The 15,050-nt window shown below is 36.4% G+C and overlaps 1 protein-coding gene across 5 annotated transcripts in view; it reads right to left on the bottom strand.

The window, feature by feature from the left end:
• The window catches only part of KIAA1958 (KIAA1958 ortholog), a 133,172-nt gene that overhangs the window by 29,913 nt on the left and 88,209 nt on the right, over positions 1-15,050 (bottom strand). The window contains exon 3 of one of the 5 annotated variants that reach the window (XM_061426512.1): positions 13,289-13,372. The exons of 2 other annotated variants lie outside the window; for them this stretch is intronic. In XM_061426512.1, coding sequence (XP_061282496.1) covers positions 13,289-13,372 — 84 coding nt within the window. Of the gene's footprint in view, positions 1-1,230; positions 13,373-15,050 lie in introns of those variants that run through there. 2 more of the 5 variants (XM_061426508.1, XM_061426509.1) reach the window with 2 other exon arrangements.

Genomic DNA, 15,050 nt, shown 5'->3' with positions numbered 1-15,050 from the left:
GTACCAACATTAAATATTTTATACATATTAGTTATTTTTAGTAATTTGAAATCTTCTTAGAAAAGATTATCATTAATTTAAAATAGATGAATAAAACTTTTAAAAAGAAAACATTTTCTGACTTGTAGGGTAAATATTCCTCAACTTAAATTCTAATATTCTTCCCCTACTGGGAAAATAAAATTTGTTACATTTTAAATGCTTAACTTGTGAACACATTTAAAGATGAATCCCTTGTGTCTAGAGTTCTAAAAACACAAACTTAGTTATAACTATGTATAAAGTAGTTTCCAATACAATTTAAAGTATTATAATACAAAAATACAGTAATTATTTCTATTAGGAATATTCAGCTTTCTATGAATAAATACTTTGGGAGACTATCCACAGATATGGAAGAAATTTATTTGCACTTTTGCAAAATAATGAACTGTGAGAGAAAACACTATATTTTCTGGGGGGTTATTAAATAATCTTAGTGACACAACAAGGATGTGTGAAACTGATAATTATAATCACTTTGAACAACCATTCCTATTCCAAAGAACATTGTCAAATGTGCTAAATGCAACAAATTGCACACAGAGAATTGTATCTGAACCGAAAAATTTTCCTAAAAATGAGGAAGTCTAGAACCTGACATCTACTTAGCTTGGCATGACTTCATACAACTGGCTGACACAACTCCACAGATGGACAGAAAGACCGAGTTTGCAGTGGAGACTTCTGCTCCACCAACAGGACTTTTAGGCCTGGGGCTCCAGGAAGCATATGATTAATTAGCTATAAACGCCTTCCGAAAGTGTCTTCCCTACTCAGGAGCTTCGTCTGAGCACTTGCATGACCTGCCCTCCTCAGTGGTTAGAAAACAACTGACGCAGAACGCTCTGCTCAGTCTGCACTGACTGTAACCTGGGCTAATGCGTGGTGACAGGACAAGTTTTTTTAACTGTGGTTTAACTCGCCTTTTAAACTGTTGTAGCTATAAAAAATCAGCCAGCTTTGCAGAAAACCATTGAGTAAATGAATGAAGACTAGTCATACCCAACCACAGATAAAACACTAGGATTAAAGCACGCTCTCATTATGGAGACATCACTGATGTTCATTAACTGATTTTATTGGATTTTTTTATTTCTATAAGTTTTAGGCTGTACCAACAAATACTGAAAACGATAGAAAGTCACACTACATTAGAGATAACCATTATCACATAACAGAATAAGCCACTGGGACATAAAACTATAATTTTATTTAGAGCACAGGTACACAGACAAATATGAAGCAAAAACTGAACTGATAAAGATGAAAACATCTTGGTGTTAAAGATCAGTGAGCAGCAAAACAAAAATGAAACCAACAGTATATTCTTAATAACAAAAAAATTCTCCTGTATTATTACAAATATCAAAAGGCAGAGGATTAATTAACCAAGGGTATCACAGTTACACATTTTAAATATTAACAGAAATTTCCCTCTTCCTCAATTCACCTTTCTCTTTCTTCTTTCATATATTATAATTGTAGCAGCTTAAAAAGAGAATTTTAAATATGGTTTGAGTGAACAGGCACACATATGCTTTTTTTCACGTAAATCAATTAAAAGCTAAGTGGCCAGAAAATATACATTCATATTGACAATCCATCAAAAGGGGGGAAATAAATCCATCTTCAAAGAACAGTACTGTATTTTTCTATATGACTTTTCTAAGTATTAACTGTGGTGATTACATTTCTAAACAGATGCTTAGTGTTAAATTATACTAAATTGGTAAATCTACCTTTTTATTCCCAATTAACTTATAAGTGGTAGAATAAAAAGAATCTTAAAGTCATTCTTACAAGAAAGATGGAAGAACTTAAGTTGTATACAGCTTTCATTTTATGAAATCACCAAGTTCTTTACATTAACAAATAAATGAGTTTCTATAAGAGATTCTACTGAATCCAAAATGTTTCTAGTCATCATCTACCAGGCCTATGGGGTTATAAGCTACATTTTCAGGTTACAACAAAAAATGTCCAAACTATGAGGCTAATCTGGCAAATCTATGTCTAACTTTAGCAATGAAATAAAGTTTAAAGTCATGGTGAGAACAAACTCTATACATTAGAAACCTAATAAATATATATGTATTATTTGATTAAAAAGTTGCCCTAGGCATAAAGGCCTCAGGACAGACATACAAAATGTACAAAAGACCCAAAGAGGGCAAATAAACCCAAAAGCAGGACTCAATAAATGTATCCATAGCTATTTAATCGTTTCAGGACATATCATGCCAGAATCTTTGGTGTTCATATAAACAGAATTCTAAGTACAAAGATCTTGCCTGAAAACTCCAGATGCAGGAAACAAGAAATATTTTTGTGTCACTCCAGAGGCCACTGTACAAGGACATGATTTCTTCAGAACATACATAATTGAATTTCCTTTATTTCTTTGTCACCTCCATTGAGTAACAAATGCTTAAAGCATATTCTGGAGAAAAGGCTCAACATAAAATATACCCTTCTTTTCCTATAAGCAAAGAAGTGGCCGGGGCTTTGATGAATTCATTTTAATATTCTTAGAATTAAACCAGAATTTCAGAAGCAACGTTTCCAAATACAGTATTGCCTGTCACCGACAGTCACACAGAAAGCCTCAATGTAACTCAGAAGACTGTCCCTTTATTATAAGGATATTATAAGTATAAACCCACTGAACAGACAGAAGGAAATCCTGCACTTGAAGTGAGGAGTTTTGCAAAGTTGGTGTGAAAAGGTTCTTTAAGAAGAGCCTTTTTTCTTAACATTTTATGATATTTCCCTTCCATTTTAAGTGAAAGTCACTCAGTTGTGTCCGACTCTTTGCGACCTCATGGACTATAGAGTCCAGGGAATTCTCCAGGTCAGAATACTGGAGTGGGTAGCCTTTCTCTTCTCCAGGGAATCTTCCCAACCCAGGGATCAAACCCAGGTCTCCGCATTGCAAGTGGACTCTCTACCAGCTGAGCCACAAGGGAAGCCCAATAATGTATTAAGTACGTATGCAATTTACCTCCATTAAATTTTAATAAAGTAGAATTAACCCACTGAAATAATATTCTAATGTCACAGTAAGTTGGGAATTGTTGAGGCAAGTCACAAATATCAGGAAGCAAACTAAAGACAGGTGGGCATGAAAGGATTCTGATGGTCATAAGACAACCAGGTATGTTATAAGTCTATGCAGATGCTGAATATAAAAGTTAATATTTGGGAACTCCGGGGTTTTCATATTGTTGTTTAGTTGCTAAGTCATGTCTGACTCTTGTGACCCCTTGGACTGTAGTCCGCCAGGCTCCTCTGTCCATGGGATTTCTCAGGCAAGCCTACTGGAGTGGGCTGCCATTTCCTCCTCCAGATCTTCCCAACCCAGGGATCAAGCCCATGTCTTCTGCATTTGCAGGTGGATTCTTTACCACCTAGCCACCTGGGAAGCTGGGCTTTTCATGGTCCCTTATAAACAAAAGGAAAATGCTAAATACTCTATTAAATGAAATTCAGACAATATGGCATGATAACCAACAAAGATAATGTATCCGCCACCACAGTCTTCTGTTGTTATATTCTTCAACCTAAAATACCTAGATCAAGGGAAATTATGCTGCTACACTGACATTCTATGGAATTTCTCTAGTATTGGGGGAAAAAAAATTTACGGTGGGGGGTACTAGGAAAGCTCAGAATTCTTGCTTTCTCTTTTTACAAATGTTTCCCTTTCAAAGAGTTAGGGAAAGTGCAGAAGGAAAGCTGACCTGGAATTATAAATATGAAGCAAGATTTTGACGTTGGCATCACCTGACAACTACAACACTTCCTTCTGTAGAGGCCACTAAGTACTGGCTCAAAGTATCAAACAGCGAAGTACGTACTTTCACAAGTCACACGTACAAATGTTGACGGGCACAGCCTCTTCGCACAGTTTTTCAGATTAACTACAATAAGTGATAGCAGCAATGGTTAACAATTCCACATAAACACCACAAACACACATATGAAAGAGCACCTACAACAACATGCAAAATCTCAACAGTGACATCACAGAATATACACAATGCATAGAGACTGTAATGGTTTTTGGCAAGATGGTGTTTTGTTTTTTTTTTTTTGTAACAAATACTTTATAAAACAAAATTCTTTTGTTATAAATGCTATTTAAAAAGTTGTAATATAATGAATTGTAGATATAAAAGTTCAGTTAATCTGAGTGGATTAATACTAAAATGAAACTTCTACTTCATCCAGCATAAATAATCAATTATAAATTAATTTCTAGTGGAAGTATGCTAAGGTATTTGATTTATAAAATTTAAGAATCACAGAAAGTAAACAGGCATAAAAATCACTTAAATACAGTATGCACAAATACTGTTAGGACTCTATATTGCTGATTCTTCCTAATTCTACTTACCACAAATAAATAAACTATGCCAAAGCATTTTTAAAGCTCCTTAAAATGAGTGTATGACGGAAAAATGTCTAAGTCCAGTGTAACACCAAGAACATTAGAACCCTAGAAAAATCCAACTCTGCATTCAAAAGACAAATAATTCCCCTGTACCTTTTAACATCTTAGAATTTCATCTTTCATCGTCAACTATGATCTGGTAAATATAACTTACAAAATAAAAATTTGTGAGATTTAAAGTATACTTGTTTGAATCCTTGTTTAGAAGAGTAATGTGGATAATATAGAAATTTACAGTTTGTATCTGTGGATCTTCCTGCTGTAGGCCTCTTTCATTAGTTCCCATTTTCCTTCCCCTGTCTATCTCTAAATACATTTCACAAACATCCTAGTTATGTTGATAAAAATTTAATCGTTTTGATTCAAGATGTCCCAACCCTCTAAGACGATTTTACCTACAAACTAAAAACTTTCCAGACTAAAAAAGAAAGTACATTAAAAAACCCAATAATACAGATGCTATATATCTGGATAGTCAAAAGAATACCACTTTAAATAAAAAGTTACTTTTTAAGTTCATAATCTATGACTGGAATTCACATATTTGAAAACTATAGTTTGTTTCTCCTCTAGAAATGAAAACTGAATATAAATGGGGTAGGCTGAAAGATGTTAAAAGATGACTGATTATATTTAAGGATTATCCCATCAAATCTCAAAAGAAGTTGCTGTAATCCAGGTATAACATTATACAATGAAATGTAAAAGTTCACATGCAAAATAGCCTATTTGGAAACTGGCAGTTTGAATCTATTTCTTAATAGAAACTTGAGAGCTTAAAAAACTATTAAAATTTTCAAAACAAGAAAAGGATACCGCTTCTTACTCAGTGGGAATGTAGGGTTGTTCTTCCTAAGCCCTATCTACAGACTGGAAGTCAGGGTGTCTGGATTACACTTCGGCTCTGATTCTAACAAAGTGTGTACATCTAGGTATTCATCTCAACTCTCTGGGGCTGTTTCTCTCTTCTATAAAACAAGAGGGATGGATTAGATGAGATGTTTCCAATCTTATTTTCCAGCCTGGCACACAAGAAGGATATGTAATAGAGGTAGTTCATTCAGTCTAGTGAGTCTCCAAGTAAGAAGTTAGGAGCACAGGGAACATGAGAATTCCTGGGGGATCTGTTTTAGAAAGTGCTCCCTATGCAATCTCCATCCATCTGTTTGCCCTCCCTGCCCCCGCCTCCTAAGAAGACATGGTGACTCCTCACAGCACTGAAAATCACCAGGCCTGATGATCCTAGGTCCTTTCCAGGTCTGCTGCTGCTAACTCACTTCAGTTGTGTCCAACTCTGTGCGACCCCATAGACAGCCCACCAGGCTCCCCCGTCCCTGGGATTCTCCAGGCAAGAACATTGGAGTGGGTTGCCATTTCCTTCTCCAGTGCATAAAAGCGAAAAGTGAAAGTGAAGTCGCTCAGTCATGTCCGACTCCTAGCGACCCCATGGATTGCAGCTACCAGGCTACCAGGCTGCAGACTACCCTACCTGGCTCCTCCGTCCATGGGATTTGCCAGGCAAGAGTACTGGAGTGAGTTGCCATTGCCTTCTCCGTTTCTAGGTCTAGCCTTTATGATTATAATTCACTCAATAAAGATGAAGGTTACTTTAATACTCTGACCTAATTAATATTCTGATCAAATTAGTACTATGACCTAATTAAAGAGTCTAATTCAATAAAGTCATGGTTTACATAAAAACACAATTTAAAGGTATTACAATGCTTTCTTTCAAAAACTAATGCAATCTTCAATACCAAATTATGTGTTTCCTTCAGCCTTGGCAGGCCCAATCAGTCAATTCACAAATAGGGCGGTGTACGAGAGATTTCGATTCTTTCTTTTCTGTCTAGAAAGTGAAATCACAGTTGTAGGGGGTTTAGCAAAATCATCCCCTCTTTTCTGTTTTTGTATCATTAGATACAGATCAACCACCATGAGACTTCTCTGGTGGTCCAGTGATTAAGACTGTGCTCCCAATGCAGGGGGTCTGGGTTCCATCCATGGTCAGCAACTAGATACCTCATGCCAAACTAAGACCCAGTGCAGCCAAATAAATAGACGTATTTAAAAAATTACACCTACCACCAAAGGATGATCACGTAGTACATTTCTTTATCCCAGAATTTTGCATGACAAGATCTTTTAAAATCATATTTTCATCACTTTGCCTTATGAGAAGCTATGCATTCATCACCTCAGCCAAATTCAGTGGGGAGAAGAAGCAATTATTTGAATACCATGCTTGAATACCATGCATTAAGGGAAAAATGAAACAAAAAATAATCGAGGATGCCCTTGCCAATGATGTGTTTCTTATTAAGTAACTAAATCATATCATATGGTAGACATGTAGAGATAAATAATACCTTGTATAAAGGAGTTCTATTTGAGAGAGATCTTTCACACTGATTGATAAAGAACTTGTTAATTCCTTAGTATTTATAACTACTTTTTCATGAATAAACCTTTTAAAAATACCTTACTGTAATAAATTATCATACACTCTCCCAGATTTTTCTCCCTAGGTTTAGAAATTTATTTCTGTTATCACATGGTAGAGAGTTTTTATCTATAGATGTTAAATAGTACAGCTTTATGTTGGCCAGAGGAACAAAGATCAAAATTTTTCTTTCCTGTAGATAAAGAAAACTAATCAGAAGAAAGCTGATTAAAATCAGAAGTGTCTGTCTCTAATATCTAAAACTGTGGAGATAGTCAAAGTAGAAAAAATTTGAGTGGTTCTAGTTGATCTCCAATACTGAGAATCACAGGATAGCATTTTCCTGCAGTGTTAGTCCCTGAGTCGTATCCAACTCTGTGACCCCATGGACTGTAGCTCACCAGGCTCTCCTGTCCATTGAATTCTTCAGGAATTCCAAGAGTACTGGAATGGGTAGCCATTCCCTTCTCAAGGGGATCTTCCCAACCTAAGGATCGAACCTGGGTCTCCTGTATTGCAGGAAGATTCTTTACTGTCTGAGCCACCAGGCTTTCTGATAAAAACAATTCTGACTGATTAAAAAACCAAAACAAAATAATAACAAAATCCTCTATTAAATAGTTAATTTGCTAGCACCGATTTGCAGAGAAGACTAAACTTTCTGGCAGACTGGCAATCAAAATTCAGTATCTAGTGGATGACAATATCAGCTCCTGGGCTTAAGAGAGCTATTCCCTCTGCCTAGAACCTCCCCTGTTTCTGTCTAAATTAGAAGAAACTTTTGAAATAGGATTTTTGGTTTACATGGGATAAAAACAAAGGACAACCATTTGTTAAAAATATAATTATTTGTGCATATGCACATTCAGAAGACAAAACTAAGAGTTCTTTAAAGAATGATACAAACTTTTGCGCTCTATTCATGGCTAAGCAAAAAAAAAGTAAAAACTTTGCTGAATGTTTCATCTCAAAAGAACCAGTTAGAGGGGCTTATACAATTTTATGCCAACAAATAGCCAGGTGAGGGCGCTGCTCTCAATTCAGAGTTGAAAAAATATGGATGATTTTATTACACCAGGAATTCCATTTATAATTTATCACTTCAGAGAGTCCACAGAAGCACAGTAAATCATCTGGTGAACAGGCAGCTACAGCAGAAAAGGCCAGTGCTTAATGGTATCTGGATCTAGTTTCCGCTCCTGATGCCCTTATGTATTAAGTGATGTGGGCAACCTATTTGACTTTTCTGGCTTTCCTCATTTGTAAAAGAGAAATGATGATACTCTCACAGGCAATTGTAAGAATTAAGTGAAACAATCTAGAAGTACTCAGTACCATGGTACACTGTAAGAACTCAGTAACTGGGATAACCGGCACCCACGGACAATCATCTGCACATTCCTATGCATGTGTGCCTCTATGTAAACACATTGGATGGTGTAGAAATGGCTTTGTCTTATTACTGACTTTAAAACAGGGTCTAAGGAAGATCCACCACAAAATACTCAAAGCAGTATTAAATATTCTACAACAAACCAACACATTAAATGGCTAAATAATGGTCAGATAGTATGAGTACAAAGTTCGAGAAACTATGCAAAATAGTCCTGGCATAGAGTATTTTGCTGGGCTCTCAAAAATGAAATCAAACTTTTATCACGGTATCTTTTATAAACCTTTTGAAGGCAGGAACTATTTTATACATCTCTGTACCCCTCTTAGTCTCTAGACACTAGGTTTTCAAGTATTTGATGATATGACTATAAATTTTCATCTCAGTTAAGTCGTCTGATTTCACGGTACCTAGAACCTAAGCCATGTGACTTAGACAAATTAATTCAATGAAAGTATCGGCTAACCAGGGAGACCCGATCTTCACTTCGAACATTCTTCTGCAGATCAGAAGTGATTTAATACAGGGAAAAATAACTATAATAAAAATACTTCAAGTACCTGATATATTATAAATCATATTCAGACCAGCCCTAACCATGGAAACAGATGGACTCTTCAGAGTAAGTTCCGTTGGATAAACATCCTGAATATCTCTAACCTTTCAAGCACTATGTTTGATTTTTTTTAAAAAAACTGCTACCATCTACGATGTTCAATAGCCAGTCACCCACATGAATATAGAAGAAAAACTAAATTATGCAGCTATGTCATCCAGATGCTGACAAAGGGGTTTGGCATTTTAGTTGTAGACAGACCAAAACTTCCAGTCACAGGAGGGGCACTAGAAAATTTCTTACATGACATTACACTGACCTTAAAGTGTAAACTTTGCAAATACGGTCTTATTGTTTTTGTATGAACCATGGGATTGCCTGGAAAGGCAACACGGTCAGTTATAGTGAAGACTGCTGGACTGCTGAATTTTTGCTAAAGCACAAACACGATTTTGGCATCTACTACTGCCACAATATGGATGTACGTTTTTTAAAGTTAAAATAACAAATAAAAAATATGGCATCTGGCAGTAGTATATCCTCAGTATCGTTTATACAAAAACACAAAATTTAGAGGTAGCTGCCAATAATTTTTCATAATTTAATTATCCCAGATAATACAATTCAGTGAAAATTCTACCAAGTCACTCTTCGGAAGACAGTTTTCTAAATCTAAATGTCACAACGTTCCTATTTGGTTTAAGTTACTAAAGCAAAATATAAATAAGTAAAAAATAATTCACAATCTGCATTCTTCCAAATGAAAATGCTAGAGGATTAAACAGGAGCTTTTCACTTTTGTACCTCAATATACATACACAAATAGAAATTCGAAATTTCCTAGTTCTGCTTTCTAAGAGCATACTGACGAACCTTCCCCATGACAAACCTACTTTGCTGTCAAATAACAAATTAAGAATTTTTAAAAGTATGTCAATGCAAAAACAAAATGCACGATGTAAATCTTTTTTTATGAGAGGTAACCTATGTTAAAAAAGAAAAATTGTTTTAAAAAGAGTTCTTCCACAGTAGGCTGTCATGTGCATTTCTGAGCCCACTACAGAATAAGAAGAGGAATGTTTTTCAAGAGAACAGGGAGAATGAGGCTCTGTGGTTCAAAATAAGCAGAAGAGGGGGGACTAGAGGACAGACAGTGTGCCATTATGAAAGATCACTCAGTCTTCCTTTTAATCAGATCGACTTGACAGATGGGAAGACACTGTGTCCCCATCTCTGGCTCAAATCACTGGAAACTAATTACAGGCTGGAACTCAGGTAAACAGAAAAAACTCTGGAGTCAGACAACAGTACCATCTCCCTAGCATATAACCTGTTATGGATTGATCTCAACGTAAAATGGAGATAATTAGCCTTCTTTTCAAAGTTGTGGAAGGGATTAAAGATTACGTATACAGAAATAAATATGTATGTACTGAAATTTGAATATATAGTTACCAAAATATTGGGTTGGCCAAAAAGTTTGTTTGGGTTTTCTATATGATGTTATGGGAAAACTCGAATGAACCTTCTGGCCAACACAATATTAACAGTGGTTATTTTTGGCTAGCAGATTTATGAGTATATATTTTGTTTTCTGTATGCTTATCTGGATTTTCTAATTTTCATAAATTAGTTCTACTTATATAAGGAGAGCATGTGCATCACTAAGCACACACACTGCTGGCGCAGAGAGTGGCTCAAAACTAGTGGCTATCATCATCACTAACACAAAAAATTAAAGAAAGGTATCTTCTGGTCTTGTTTTTGGCTGCTTCTCTATGACAGAAAAGTCATGAAATGAAGCTGATTGCTTAACACAAAGGCCATGGCAGACTTCCCACTCCTAAGCCAAGGAAAGGTCACAATTTAGAGAAATGGGTTTATGTGTTTATAACTTAGTGTTGGGAAGAGCTGCCTGGTCATGGGAAAGCTCAGCTAACAGGATGACTCAACAAAGCAAATCAAAACAAAATGTGTCCTGGTCGTATAATTAAAACATAAAATGCCACCTACCTTCCTAGCTAATGTGAATTACGAGGATGCTTTGAAGAACAAATACTTGCCAACAGGAAGCCCAGATCCAACAAAACAATTAAGATTGGGACTTTTTTTTAATGTGTTAATGATTATACAGGATAGGAACCTTGCTCATCTAAACTCCTTTATTATTATTAAAGTATCTCAAGTAATAATTCACCACAGGCTTAAAAATAAAGACCTTGGAAAAACCACCACGAAGGGTTGCTTAATCAAAATTATAATTATTATGATTGAGGATTATCACACATAAATGCATTTATATTTACTGTAGCAGAAACAGCACATGTTCAAGAGTGCTTTGAATTCAACTAAATTTGATAACAAAATGTTACCTAAAGTGAGTGTCAATATTCCTTTGATCACAACTACAGAGTCAAGCAATCCCCTTGGGAAAAGACTGAAATTCAGTCCTAATAAATAGTCAGGGGATTTGGGCTTCGAAGAGTATAAGTTTTTTGTGGTCCTGACTAGTGTTTCTCGATTTTCAGTAAGACTTTTCCATTTTCTACTCTCTCTTTATGTTTGATACACAATCTAATGCTTGGGAACATTTCAAAGCTTTGGTAGTTTTTTAAATTTCTTGTAAATCTGATAATAAAATTTCATTTACATTGATTTCTTAGAAAACAACTAAAAAATTCTATTCAGGTTCAAGAACAATAAAAATGAGCTAGTAACAGTCTTTTTTTGCCATAATATTGGACTTTGCATATTAAAAATTATACAGCTTCTAAAAAGAACGGCACCTTCATTCCCACCTTCTCACCCGCTTTGCCCCACAACAAGTTAGCTAAACATCTAGATTTTCATAAATTGCAAAAAATGAGGCAGAGAAGTTAAAATCTAACTATTCTTAAAAAAAAGCATATAAAAATCTGTCCAGTTGATATCAACATTTTCATATTCTGGACCTGACAGTTTTGCGTAAGCAGGAAAGTTAGTGTTGTCTCCTCCTGATTAATGGAGAATTTTAAAAATTAAAAAGATACTGCCATTTATTAAATAGACTAAAAATGAGAGGCAGGGGGGTGGGAAGGAAAAGCAAGAGTTGAGGACACAAGTATCTAGGCTGACTCTCAGTTTCCTTTTTGACAGTTTAAAAAAACTCCAAAAACGAAACTCCTTCTCTAGTTTGTGTTGCCTGAGAATATGGTTTTGTAAAGTCTTTAACAGTAATTACATTTCATCACCACAAGTACATTTGTTTTAAGCCTATAAATGCTATGTCAGTAATACTAAACTATCTGCATTGACTTATTTGTAAAAAGAAAAATATATTATATATTTATATTTGTATAAAGTTAATACTGAGGGCAGAGGAAAGGGAACAAGAACCAGTGCTTAATCACAGTTTCTCTGGACACAATAACCAGACTGGGATCTTGCCCAAGCCACCTGGTCAAGCCGTGTCTGAGGACGAGTCATAGGAGGCAGAGACGATGAAATTGCCACTGCTGGAGTGCCCAGCCACTGACTGGGCGGCCTGCTGGCTCAGATTGTTACAGATAAGCACCAGCTGGTTGCTCTGGGCCTCGGACAAGGTGCTGCAGCTCTGATACACACTGAAGTTGGTCTTCCTGCCCGGGATGTTCCCCTTCTCGCACATGGTCTTTACCATCTTGGCCAGCTTGTTCTTGCCGAGGGCCTGGCAGTTGTACCAATGCAGAGCCGCCAAGTTCACAACTGGCTTGATGGACAAGTAGAAAGGGGCATCCTCATAGCGCATGGCAGGAGGCCGCCGCTGGGCATACTCCTTATAGTCCTGTACGGGGCAAGTCTGTGGCGCGTGCTGGGTGGCATACACACGGGAGTCTGTGCCCCCTCTCTTGGTTTTGGCATTTAGGTCACCAGTGTCTTGACCCATCCACTCCAAGTACTCCAGTCCCGTTTCTGTTACCCGGAGCCGAATGTCACCCCACTTCAAGGTAGACCCGTGGAAGCCTGTGCAGTGCCCAAAAGCTTTTGTGTTGTTGAGCCAGACGAGGTTGAGCAGGCCCTCAGGGTTATAGCGACTTAGCAGCCCTCTCTTTCGCAGAATGAGCTCATCAGCAAAGGTGAGCTTCATGGACTTGTGTGGCTTATTTCCTTTTCCTTTGCAGCGGAGTTCAATCTGCTTCTGTTTGAGTGCCTCTTGGGAGCGCTTGAATTCCTTATCCCTGGTGATACTGTAGCCATACCTGTGTTCTTTTAGGTACCGTTCAAGTCCACACTGGTAATTGGCCAAGCTGTTGGGTTCATACTCGGATCCATCCTTCTGCCTGGCATCCACAAAGAAAGAGGCCAGGTAGGCATCCAATTCCTTGCAAGGGATGACATAGATCTCTCTTGTTTCAGAAGGATACTTGGAGATGAGGAACTCCCGGAAATTGCGGAGCGCAGTCTGTGTGCTCCGGATGGTTTTCTCGTTCTGCTCCCTGCTGAGCTCAGCTGCTCTTTCATCCTGGTCTGCAACAAATTGGGGAGGGGAGGGATAGAGAGGGTGTTCATGAGTTCAGACAATGCACTTTCTACTCTGAAATAAAGTTTCCTTTTATAATGAAAAGGGGAAGAAGGAAACAATTTTACAGAGATCACTGATAAATGTTATTTACATACCTGTTGCATTATAATAGCCAACTTCAGTTTCACAAATGATGTACTAGACATGAGATGACTCAGTATCGTCAAAACGAGCTTCTCATGTCACTGGCACATAGTTTAGTGCACGAAGATTTGTGGAAAGAGTGAAATTAGAGGTAGCCTTTGTTTTAGGGGGGGAAAAAAGAAAATAACAGAAATGTGCTACTTATCCTAATGCAGTGTGCAAGGGCCCCATGAGAGCAACATACTCATTTTGAACCACTTCATTTGTGAAACCAGAGGTTGTACTGGTTCCATTTTATTGAATTAAAACAAAAATATTCAAATTTGTTATTTAGCATTAACTCTATAGAGATCTATATTTAATAATTACTAAATAGATCATTTATAGCAGTTAATGTGACATTCTACAGCAATTCAGGTAAACATAGTTTATAAATATTCCGTATGTAATTACAGGGCAGATTATAAAAAGTGATAAAAAATATTCTATGTTTTGCAAAATGAAAACAGACTCACAGATACAGAGAACAAATGGGTAGTTGTCAGATGGTAAAGAGGTGGAAGGGTGGGGCAAAATAGGTGAAGGGGAGTAAGAGGTATATATAATAAATAATTCACAAGGATGAAATACACAGCATGAGGATTATGGCCATGAATAGTATAATAACTGTGTATAGGGACAGATGGTTACTAGATTTATTGTGGTGATCATTTCATAATGTATTCAAATGTCAAATAATTGTGTAATATACCTGAAACTAATATAATACCATACATCAACTATATTTCAACACACACAAAATTTGGTGTTTTGGGAAAGTAATGAGGATAAAACTTCATAGCTAAAAAGAAAGGACAATGAAATCTGAGTAAGGCTATTATAAACAAGATGTCAGGAAGGAGGTATGTTTCCTGGATAGTTGTACTTTATTAATTTATTATTTATATTCTGCCACCAAAGATTGGAGGTACCTCTTTCCATTATGAATCACTCATGATTAAGTAATGTTGCTCTGGAATAGCGGTTTTCACACTTCAGTAAGTTTCAGAATCACTTAAGATCCTCAATCAAAATCAGATTCCTAGGTCAGGCCCAGGAATCTGCATTTAGCATTACCTCTAGGCTCAGGGTAAGGTTCAAGAGAACACACTTTGAGAAAAAGTTCCAGTGTTTAGGGCTTATGAAGGAAGCCCTACTCTGTTTTACTAGATTTTTTTAAAACAATGATTAAATTCAACGGTATCATTTAAACAATTTCCTCTCAGTAACATGTAATTTAAAATTGGGATGTTAACATTAACAATGAAAACATTTGTCAAAATTACCACAATTATGTCAGACATGGTCTGGGTGAAACTCAAAAGAGAAATTCTAAAAATGAAATCACACAATAGAAAAACCAGGTTATCCTAAGGATGTTGAGAGGCAAACACTAAGGTTAATTTAAAACAACATAAAAATATAATTTCTGACTCTAAAGTATAATATAAAATTATTTTGTTTATCCCAATTATTTTATTTAGGAAAACTTTAATTTGT

This window comes from Bos javanicus, chromosome 8, assembly GCF_032452875.1.
Source record: "Bos javanicus breed banteng chromosome 8, ARS-OSU_banteng_1.0, whole genome shotgun sequence".
NCBI lineage: Eukaryota > Metazoa > Chordata > Mammalia > Artiodactyla > Bovidae > Bos > Bos javanicus.
Note: the sequence above shows the minus strand (reverse complement) of the source record. Positions and strands in the feature narration are given on the sequence as shown.